General features: G+C 41.3%; 1 protein-coding gene across 1 annotated transcript in view; it reads right to left on the minus strand.

Moving 5' to 3' along the window:
• The window catches only part of LOC146307724 (cadherin-7-like), a 172,032-nt gene that overhangs the window by 47,474 nt on the left and 112,514 nt on the right, over window positions 1–12,044 (minus strand). Inside the window, exon 9 of the mRNA XM_084746904.1 lies at window positions 8,786–8,907. Within this exon, the coding sequence (XP_084603030.1) occupies window positions 8,786–8,907 (122 nt within the window). The remainder of the gene's footprint in view (window positions 1–8,785; window positions 8,908–12,044) is intronic.

Genomic DNA, 12,044 nt, shown 5'->3' on the forward strand with positions numbered 1-12,044 from the left:
GTTTGGTGTATTTCAAAACTTAAAGGAGCAATATGCGGCCATTGCGCGTGCAAAAATTAGTACTGTAGAACAAATGTCCAAATGTTATTTTGTTTAATATACCATCTGCAGTTGACTGCAGGAGCACAAGAAGGATGCAACATTGCAAACTGATGATAACAAGTGAAAAACAAGTCCTCCACTGTAAGTCAATCAGCTGTTTATAACTGTCAGCTGTCTGTCAATGTAAAGTTGAGCCTGTTATCCTGAAAACAAAAGCCCACTGCTCTGAAAATACACACTCTGGACGATGAGTTAAGTGGCTGCCTGTCTCACTGCCTGCCAAACTCTATTAAAATTTTTCCTCAGTTTAGACATCTACAAGATTATGAGTGACTTCGTACGACTCATTAACAGACTCTTGCTCACTCGGTAAAAATTCTGATTAATGTGAAACGGACACACAAAACAATTACTCCGGTCTGGAATAGAAATTTCACAGGACGCAGTGGCTGTAGCATTCATGTCAAGTGAAGGGATTATTTCAATTTAACATCCTTTTCTTAATCTCTGATGGCATATCATGAAAATTTTTAGGATTTATTGCAGTAAATATATGACAGACTTCTCCTTTAAAAATCTGAGTTTGATTCAAAACTAAACAAAAAGCATTATAGCCTTTAGTGCACAAGTTTTTCTAACTTGAAGTCTTTAGGTCTGAAGTGATAAATTGAATGGATCCACTGTGTAGAGTTTAATCACCTCATTAAAGTTGTGGATCTACAGAATTAGCAGACTTCCCAGCATGCATTGTTTGAGAGTTAAAACTCCCTTAAGACCTGACTAGAAAAATTTGTTTGAACCATTACAAAATCACCTCAACTTGTCTTTTCAACTTTCCTCAGTTAAAAGCAATAGTTTGTATTTACAGTGTATGTAATGAGGGACGTAATGTCAGGTAGTGCAGCACAGCTAGACTGAGAGTCTGAGAGATGGAGAGCTTGAATAACACCTCTCCCTCTCTGACACCAGCTGAGTAAACACTGCATTTCAAAATCTACCCCTCCACTCCTCTAAAAAGTCTGGTTATATTGTCCTGAAAGTGTAATTATCAGATAGTCAGCCAGATGAGTCATGCAATGAGATCAAGCCAGCCACATGAAAGTTGAACTAAGAGTATAAATAAGCACCGCATCAAATAGGTGGCACTCGTTGCCATGGCGACGAGACAGCTGTCACCGGGGGTTGTGTTGATGGAGGAAGTGATGGTCCTGCAGTTTTCACACCCCTCACTCTGCCGAGCGGCTTCCTATGACACCGGCGCCCCAAACATCACCCACATGTGGCACCCGCGAGTTCACTAACAGATCAACAGCATCCGCTCGCACGTCGCGCCCTTCTGTCATCACACGCACACACGCACGCGCGCACTTAATAGAACAATCAATACGTACGATTCAACAAATGTCATCTTTCAATCTCTTTTCATTTCCTTCTGAGCCCGTTCTCTCATTTTCACATCGACTCTCTGAGCCATTTGCTGAGCTTCATCCTGACACAAGCATGTTTGTTGGCATGATCCCGACAAGCCAGAACTGCTGAGGCTAAAGTGATCTCCTGGTGAGATCCGAGATTAAATTTGCTCCATGTTCTGTCTTTTTATAGAACAGACGGTATGCCGCCGCAGTCTAATGTTTTCCACGTCCCTTTGCGCCTTGACATATCTGTTTGCACCCACACCTTGATGCAACACCTATAATAAACTGATAATTTACATGAAGACTGGAGGTGTGAAGTTATTTTTTGTTGTTTGTGTGATTGATGTGACAGCCGTGGTGCGAAGATATTTTTTGTTCTTCCTGTGATTGATGTGACAGCCGAGGCGGTTTAAGAAGTGGTAAGAGAAGTAGTTTTGATCAGGGGAAGAAAAAAAAAAACAGAGACACTCGAAATGTACTTGACCACGACATATCAAAGTCTGACACTGTGGTCCTCCTCTCAGACAAAACCGAGACAACTGCAATTTAAAATTGTTTGAAATTTTTGTCTGTATGTCCAGAGGTTTTCAGCACAGGGCAGATATCTGAATGTGAATGAATAGAGAAGGCTAATACAAGGAGTTTTTAACTGTTAATGATGCAGGCTAAATTTATTACTGATGTCTCCATATGACCTCCATAAGTTAATAAGACCACTGCCAAAAAGACGGGATATTTCTGTGTAGTTCTTCTTAAAGCCTGCCAAAGGGTTGGATTCTCCTTGAAATCAGATGAAACAAGCCTGTGTTTACATTTTCTCTGGCAAAGTAACAGTGAGTCATATGTTAATCAGCTAAAAAGAAGCAAAAGGATTTTTTTTCATGGTGGAATCATTACTACTTCTGTCCACAGGGGCCTCCAAAATCAACAAAATATGAAAGTTCCTTGTAGCAGCTTTAATGGCACGTTTGAACTCCTATTCAAGTACTGTTTGTCTTTGTTTTATTTGGGGGTGGCAATGCTGCAGTAGAGTTTTCTCAAGCCTCAAGAAAGCACACCTTTTGATATATTTGTCAAAGTTGCAAAACGTGTCGTTGCAGCTCATATGATGCACAACAGCACAAAAAATTTTTCCCATAGACTTACATTGTGAAATTAGCTATTTGCAGTTCCTGTTTGCAGTGTACCCGTGGATGTAGGAATTACCGCTCAATCACTTTCATATTGAAAAAAAACTTCAAAATGTAATGGTTCTCAGGCAATTTTGTTATAAAGAGTACATTCAGTCTGTCATTTAAAAGCAGTTTTATTCACAATGGACATTGGAGATAATGATCTTCGGTAAGTGTAAGTCACCCTGAATTTAAAATTATGTGTATTATGTCTGTGAGTTCAGATTTGACTGAGTTATGACTCAGAGAAGCAGTAGGATATTTGACGCAAATTGCAGCAATCTGGTGCGAGGGATTTTCTGCCTCAGTGCCTCCTCGTTTGTCTAACCGCTGATCGTGTTGATAAATGGGACCGACTACAATAATTAACTGACATCTATTTCACCTCATGCACTGTCTTTGCGGAGGCACACATTCCAGTTTGAAAACCTCTCCTTATCATGGACTGTATAAAAGATGTGGCTTCTGGGTGTGAAAACTGAGGACAACGTTGATAGTCTTTCTATTATGGCCGGCAGAGGACAACTCCGCTGGTTGCAAAAAAGTCAAATTCTATAAAAGACTATAAGAAAATGCCCCTACTTCTCACTTGATTTGTTGTCTCAGAAAACACTTTCTTAATACGCTGATGACCATAATCGCTAGTTTCAGGTCCACGTCAACAGCATAATGCTAACTTTGGCTCCATTTACAGTAAAACAGACAATAAAGCAGCTATTCTTTAGGGTGTGGCACTGTGTACTCTTAAATAGGCTTGAACTTATTTTTGGTTGTGGTCTGTGTTTTCATTTTAAAACTTTGACTCTTCCACACTGTGACATTTTGGTCGCCTAGTCAAAATAAGCATCCCAGTTAATATCGCAGTTAACATGAATCACACTTGCACCTTGCTAACCAAGCTGGCTATCTACCAATAGCACTTGCTATCCTCCTCCCTTACGTCCGACCTTTTGACTAAATCGAGTGCTGCGGGAATTACAGATTTTTGTAGACCAACCCAGAAGTCGGCATCACCCTGGTTCCTTCGAAATGGGGATTTTTCCAGTGGATCATTACAGATAATAGAATCTGCAGCAGACGAAAGTCATTAAATGAACCACACAACTGCAAAAGAATGCAAAAGTGCAAAGACAACAAAGTTTTCAACACAAACCGATGAGTAGATGATTTTCCAAACAAACAGACAAACAAAGAAAAAAAACAAAGAAAAAAACCAAAGTGCAAAAATGCAAACTAACTTCTGGGTTTTAGGACTCATTTCTGCAGCACTCATAACCTCCAAGATGGCGGCAGCCAGAGCGCCAAACTTGAGGCTTCAAAACAGTACTCAACACACCCATGGGTGACTTCACAGTGTCTACATCCACTTCTCTTATGCAGTCTATGAGTCTGATCCCCCTCTGGGATGCTGCAGGAGTGCAGGAAAGGCCAGGGGAGCAGATTGGGGGCAGCAGAATGCCAAGTCCACTCATGTATGTAATGGTTACACTGAAGTGATTGTACGACGTGACCCCCCCGCCCACCCCTTACCATCCCCACTGCCTCTGCCCCCTCCACCCCATCATAATATCAATTAATATTATGGCAGAAGACAGACGCACCGATGATCCGTAACAAGTGGCATCTCTGGAGAGCGCCGGTGCCACGAGACGGCCTTAATTAGGCCTGAAAAATGGCAGGTTATTCCGTCCCTGCACTCCCTGTTAATCTGTGCTACAGAGCCACAGAGTCAACCCTGGCCCCAACTGGCAAATGTTATTATTTCATCTTTGTCGCAGCTGTGAATAAGCCAATGGGCGTGACAGCCAGTGGGCGGCCTAAGATTTTTAGCAAAGCTTTACAGGGAAGCAGAGCAGTCAGTACGGCCAACTGTTCGCTGCGACGGCCGGACATACAGTACACAACAGGAGCATTTTAATTAATTAGGAATCAGGAGGGCTGGTGGAGCGCACATCTGACAGGTTCTGAGTCCACCCAGTCTGTCTGCTAACAGACAGCCGACACCTAGTTGTAATTCAAACAGGGTTTTGCATTCAAATGTCAACCTCTCTCCTTCCCTTTGCTCTGTATGTGTTTTTGGGTGTAAATTTCATCATGAAATTTCCATTTTGCCTGCCTTCATTATTCAGTCTGGACGTGCAATCCCACTGGTACAGTTCAGCGTTGCCTAAACAGAAGGCTTTATTTGAATGAGATTGAATAGGAATTGGACTTTGTGGAAAACATAGAAAAAAAATAGAATAAGCACTTCATTCGCTCTAACAGTGAAGTGAAGGCCAAGACCAGGCACATGTGGATTTATCACAAGCGAATCACAAATTCACGTTTATGATGTGAACTGACCGTGAATGTGTTTAGTTATTTCACATTCGATGCATTTGCGTGGTGGGAGCTCAGGCAGCATTTTGAGATAAGTCACAGGGGAAATGTAAGAAATAATAATTAATATGTAATGTCACATTATTAGACTTAAACTGTCATATATCATTAAAAACATGAATTTTACTCGTGTTTTTGTTCTTTTTTTGTATTTGATCATGTCATAAAATCTAAAACATGATTGAAATGGCGATTCCCAGCCTTTTCCTCAAGGGACCCCTATTTTGCTATTGTGTATACAGTGATGACAAAAAAGTTAAGGCCATGTAATTTAGCAGGACTCTGCCAGTTTAGCTCTAGGAATACTGCTGGTGGCATCTACACACACCCACACATAAGATTTGTTAAAAAAATGGAATCTTTACTTAGTTTAGTTTCTAAAAATCATTTTTTTCTAAATAAATATACAGTTTTATATAGTTTAAATCCTAAAAAATCCTGTTCTTGATGTCCGTCTTACTTTGTTTTTGTGCAATGAGTGGTGAATCTAAGTAAAGTTACTAGTTAACTAAGTTACTAACCAGCTAACTAATCAATTACCAAGTTAATTAAGTGCCTCAATTGCAGATTGTTGTGCAAAACTGAGAAGCAACATCTCTAAATCAACATTCAGATATCCTCTGGACCGTTTCACTGCAGTTGAATACAAAGCAGGTGAAAACATTTGCACACAAAAAGACACACAAACACACACTCCTTTAAAATGCCGCGAGCACCTCGACCATTACTATGTTAAAACTGGCTCGTAGCTATAGAGGCTCATTTTATGGCTGCGCCGCTTTAAGACTGTATGGACGGAATCCGAATGCGGCACGTCTTTCTCTTCTCGCCGGGTGGATGAGGACAGAGGCCTCTGTCACCGGCAGCTTCCTGGATTTACAGCACAGTAGCTCCTAGCTACACCTAGGGGGGACCTCACAGCTCAGCTATCACTGGCATTGAGTAAGCAATCTGTCTGCTTCAGCTGAGTAATTACAGATTTGCTGTACCTTTTTCCTGCTGATGATGCTGTCATGGGCTGTGGCTGTTGCTATGTCCTGAGGGCCGGTTTGAATGACTTTGTTTCAGTATTGTCATAGACTCAGTACCATAATTTATCAGGCGCTAGTGGGAAGAAATGTACAAATTATGTGTTGAATGTGAGAGTCAGGGTATATTGATGGCTGATAGATAGTTGCTAAATTTGATATCAGAGAGCAACAACAATCATCGGAGGATAAGTGGCGGCATCATTAACCAAAAATAGACATTCAGCTCTGGTAGAGTGCATTGTTCAATAATGATGGCATACAATATAAGAGGCAGCAAATAGTCTGCACCCTAAGGCTAAAATCTGATTAATTAATTTTAGATCTAGCAATACCTCAAAATACCTCAAGGTAGCTTGTATTGTACTGAACTCCATTTAGTTTTTTCTTGTGAGTTTAAATCTGAAAACAAATAGGAGATAAACACCAAAAAAACACCTTAAAAACAACTTGTGGCTCGAAAATTAAAAAAAAAAAAAGCCCCTGTGTCCCGGGGACAACAAAAATAGCACCTGGGACACAAAGATATGGCATCTGAGACAATTCTGGTAAAGTAGGAAAGCTTATCATTACAAAAACATCAGAGTAAATGTCCAAATAGTCATTTCGATAAACTGACCCCATATAGGAATTTTAAATGGTTCCTTTGTCGCCTGAAAAAATATTAAAACTTCAGTAATAAACATAAAATGACCATGATGCATCAGCATAAATTAAGGAAAGAAGTTAAGTTGAAATACTTGCTACTCAGACAACACCACTACAGCCATGGCGTCTTCCTTTGAAATCGCAATTCTGGGTGGAAATAATTATTTTTATTTGTCCATTTCAAGTTTATTAGACTTAAAATTAATGCAGAATGTTCACTGTTTATGAGTCCTAAGAAATCATTAATAATCTTTTAGAAGGAGTAGATGTTTATAACAGTTAAACTGAGCATGTATTTTCAGAGCAGTGGGCTTTTGTTTTCAGGATAATAGGTTTTGCTTTACAGTGTCGGACTTATCATTGCTTGTTATCAGATTATAATGTCGTGCGATCCTGCAGAGTTCCTGCAGCCTCCCTGAACATCGTTGAGACTTGGGACAACAACCATAGATCATGTTTTAGATAGGATTTCAATCTATTGTATATACCGTCTGTTTGGACTGCTGTACTCATTTTTGGACGTGCAATTACTACAAATTGCTCATTTAACATCATACTTTGTAGAAATGTAATGTTAGTTTCTCATTACCGCTGCATCTGGATATGTTTACATTCGCTGTAACTTTTTGTAAAACATGCAGTGCTACGTTCAATTCTGTATCTTTGTGCTATATTTTGCTCAGAGAAGGTGTATCCATCAAGCTAGCAGCAGTAGACCCGAGGGCAGCCCAGTTTTGGCTATTGCCTGACGATGATTTAGCATTACGTGTACTTCCATATGTCTACAGATTCTGCTTTCACATGCAGATGTGTGTTTATGGGTATTAATATTTCTCCCACATGTTGTCCCTTGGTTAGCAGAGCGGGTTATGTAACAGCTGGCTCTGTGTATAAATGATTAGGAAAATTGAACACTAAAAATGTTGATCAGCGTTGTAATTCAAGGCCGTTTTGTGATTAAACCAGTGCCAGAAAAGTTATGCTAATTGAGCTGCACCATATTGGCCATTATCAATACATGCATCTATTGTGCAGTGTATGAAAGTGCCCAAATAATAATTACACTGTACAAATTAGCGACAATGGTTGTAAAGTCTGGAATAGTAGAATTTGGGACAGACGTGACACTGAGACGCTGCCTGTAAGGCTTCACAACCTCACTGAGGAAAAAAAGCCTCATTGTGGTCAAGCATCATGCACACCGGAAAAAAACAGAAAAAAACAAAAGCACACATGAAATATAGTCTCTCATTTTTTGCAAATGAAATCATTTGCTATTTTAGTTCACCCTCCCGTGAGCACAGTGACAAACAGCTCCCAAATATGAATGCAAATAACATATTTAAAAGGGCCTAATAGCCATTTCCAATACAATGCATCATTCTGATCAATTGTACGTTTTCAGGTCTACACGCCTCCTTTACCCTTCGCCTCTGATTGTATTTTCCAAATGCCAAGAGCAGACGAATCGCCGCCGCAGACACACAAGTCATTTAGCAACAATGAGGCCAAATGCTAAGCAGGGGAAATGCGATGCATGGCTACAGCTTCTTTTCCCTCCTTCTTCTTCTTCTTCTCCTGGATCAAACCTCTGAGCCCTGAAATCTCCTAGGGTTCCTTTTTTGTTTGATATTGTGATGCATTTTCTGCCCCGCTGCCCTCCGTGGTGATCGTCTAATTACACCGGTCCTCAGAACAGAGAGTCAGAGCGCGTCAGAGCACCACTCCATCCCAGCATGAGATATCACATTACTCTGTAACATTATTGTGGATTAAGACCACAGGAAGTGTCAAGAACTGTCATTAATTTAGCCGACTTTGACAGTATGAAGTGAGAGGAACATTTCTAATGAACGATAACACCTACAATACGTGTGATTAAATCATAAGGATGCGTCTCATACTAATGATGTCGTCTCCCTGGAATGACCTCGAGCTGTGAGGCGGATATGTGCACAGCGGACTTGTTTTGAGGAACAAGAAAGGGTTTTAATGGCTTTGAGAGTCAGCAGGCTGTCTTTGTGAGTCAAACTTCAAGCGAGTGTGCAGGGGAAAAGGAGCGGATGCTGGACCAACTGCAGAGACGTTGGTGGGGTCTTACCTGTCCTGGCATGGCGTTTTCGCAGAGGAGAGTTTCGTAGTCTATGGCAAAGACCGGGGCATTATCATTTATGTCCAGCACTGTGATGAGGGAGATGCCTTTTCCAATTTGGGCTGGGTCCTCTGAAAGATAAGAAAGAGAGGAGAATCAGCAAAGTTTTCTTTTAAAGCCTCTGGAAACATGGCTTTTAAAAGCATAATGCATGTATGATATTATTAAACATCCACAAAAATCTTAGTGAAAATAAATCTTAATAACTATTAGCAAACGTGGTTCAAAAAACAGCTCAGCTCAGCAGAGGTAGGAAGTACAAAGACTTTTTTATTTAAGTTTTCAGGTACATTGTACTTGGCTGTTATTTTTATTTTGTGCCATTGCACAAAATCCCAACATCCCAACATCCAACATCCCAAAATCAAGACTGATTTCGACCTAAATGGATGGAACAATGACACATGGAAAAGATGATTCCTTGGTGTGTCCATCAACACACATCAGGCATGACAGACGGAACAAGACAAAAAAGATGCAACAAGATAAAAAAAAATGTAACCCAAAATGATGTTACAGTGCAAATAAAGATGTAACAATATGACATGACAAGATAAAAAAACCCCTAAACAAATAACACAAGAAGATGAAAGATGTAACATGACAAAAAGCATTCAAAAAGATTTAACAAGATGATAAGACATAACAATCGGTTTATGTATACACTGTGTTGAGAACAAGTTTGCAGTTTTACTTTGTCGGCAGACATCATATTTTACCTCACAGGAAATGGGAATTGTAGGATCACCGCTGCCTCGATCTGTTAGTTTGCTTGTTATTGTGTGACCTTGGCGTTTTAACACATTTGTACTAACGTTACTTGCTGTGGATCAAGGAGCGGTAGACCAACAACTCCTGTGTCCTGCAAGGGAAAATGTGGCTGTGAAGAGAGCAGAGATCGCTGCTTCAGTTCCCCGACGATAAAGACTGACCAGTGACGTCAAGTAATGTTCTAAATATAGCGAACACTTACACCAGTATTGATTCTGGCTAGATAAAATCACTGTTTTTGTTAAAGGAGTGATGTAACGGCTAAGAGCAGCTGCAGCAGCGAAGTTTTTGTTGCAGCCACTTTGCAAAGGACATGAATTTTTTAGGATTGGTTTGTGGAATTAAAGATTATGTAAAGCAACAATAAATGTGTATTCTGAGTTTGTCATACCGTCAAACCCTAACCCCGACCTGAAACATGGACGCTCCGTCCAGCAGCTTTACTGGACGTGTTAAGCCACTAAAGGACAGGATGTTTTTTTTTTTTTCTGTCTGAACATCTCCACCAAAAATGAACTGGTTTGGAAAAGTCGGTTCCCGGCTGGAACCAAAAAATATCAGGTTGTCCTTTGGAACCAAAATGGGCGTGTCACGCTCTACAGGCTGGTGTGCATCGTGTAGCACACTCTGTTGGTGATATTCTCAATTACAATGGTTCCACTCAAAGCCGGTGGAAATGCAGGATGGATCAATAGATAGCAGAACTGGTTCACTGCAGTCAAGGATGTCATCAGTAGAGTGTAGAATATGACACTTGATGAACTGCTGGGCTGTTTTAGACTGACAGAGTCACTTAAGGTATGTTCCTAACCGACTGTTAGGGAAGGTGAAGGGAGGGTGTCATTCATGTGTTGGTTTGTGTGGCTTATATAGAGCCATTTTCACACGTTTTCAGCAGCTAATCATGTTTTCTTAACTATTTTCTAACATGTATAATGTGTTTAGAAGAAAAACTACCCTTTGCCTTTACGTAGACTTTAAACACTTTAATTCGGCCTTAACTTTGCGTTGATGCACTTGGCCAAATTATGGAATATTGATCTTCCTCTCGTGTTTTAATTAATCACAACGGAGGAAGAAAAAAAAAGTGCTGCTGTAATGAAATATGCAGTGATCTTCCAACAGCTGGCATCCTCACCCACTCTGCTGTGGATCAGCCAAAGTGATTACACTCGGTGCGGGCTTGTTGTCGGGGGAAGGCTGCGCGTGCCGCCGAGCCATCTTGCACAGTGGGCTTCACGCTTCTGTCTGCCTGACACACACTGATGGCTAAATGGCTGCGTCTGAGTGCAAGATGATGATCTGGCCTGGCGTCTCCGCCACGCCGGCCAGAGATGACGCGCTGACATTCGGGCCGGCTGATTTGATGGTGATAAAAAGGACGCGCGGAGCCTGGGGCCACAGACTTCTTGTCGCTGGCGTGGTCCAGGCAGAGCGGATGAAATGTGAGTGACTGCAGCTCAAATGCACAGCATCCCTCAACTCAAGAGTCCCCGCACACTCTTTTTCAGTCACAAAGAACCCATTTACTATAAATACTGTCATGAGCCGTACAGGGCAGTGGATTTTGTTGCCAGTCCGTGAACTCAAAGATGTTTTCAGCTGGAAACAGCGCCCGAGTGTCACTACGTGTCAGAAGCCAGTACCTCATGCATGAAGGACTGTTGTGACATTTTATATGGCTATTATTATATGCTGCCTTCTCTTTGTTGCTATATCAGGCAAGCGCTCACACTCGGGAATCAACCGAGTACTGCTTCTGTGTGCTGTTAGATGTAAATAAAAACACATCTTTGAAGCAAAGAGCGATAAAAGGTTTTGAAAAAAAATGAATACCCTTTCTCACACAGTGTTCAGTCTGAAGATGTGAAGGCAGAGGAACTGCCGGGCTGACGAGCTGGTTGTTCTTTTTAACTTATACTGATGTGACGCGGCTGTCTCGAGAGCTCGCCGGATTGTGTGCTGATGACTGTTGTCCATTGTGTTCGCGTGATGGCACTGGAATGATAGAAACGCGGAGAAAAAAATAAAAGCGCTCGTGTCCTTCGAGCCTTTGAGAGCTGAACAAAAAGGCAGGCGGCGGTTCTTCATATCACATTAACATAGATCACCCGTGGGTGAGATCGCCCACCCTTAGTCAGCATCTTGTCCCCACGGCTCAGGGACGCGTGGAGGTCAAAATGACTGTCCTGTATGTGAATTAACATTCCCCCGACGGGCCAACAACCCCAACAACTGCACTGTCCGCAGCACAGAAGGTTATTGGACATTATCAAGACAATAACAGGACAGATAGCATCTATGGCTTGGTATCCTTTCTCAACAAGTAAACTGACCATTCGCTAAGCCCCATGGCGGATTTATCACTTGAAATTCTTAGTAATCTTGGAAATAGTGAGTCCTTAAGGTCAAATATAGATAGACAAAAGCAGACTTG

Source organism: Lutjanus erythropterus, chromosome 21 (assembly GCF_056507025.1).
Source record: "Lutjanus erythropterus isolate fLutEry1 chromosome 21, fLutEry1.hap2, whole genome shotgun sequence".
Taxonomy (NCBI): Eukaryota; Metazoa; Chordata; class Actinopteri; order Lutjaniformes; family Lutjanidae; genus Lutjanus; species Lutjanus erythropterus.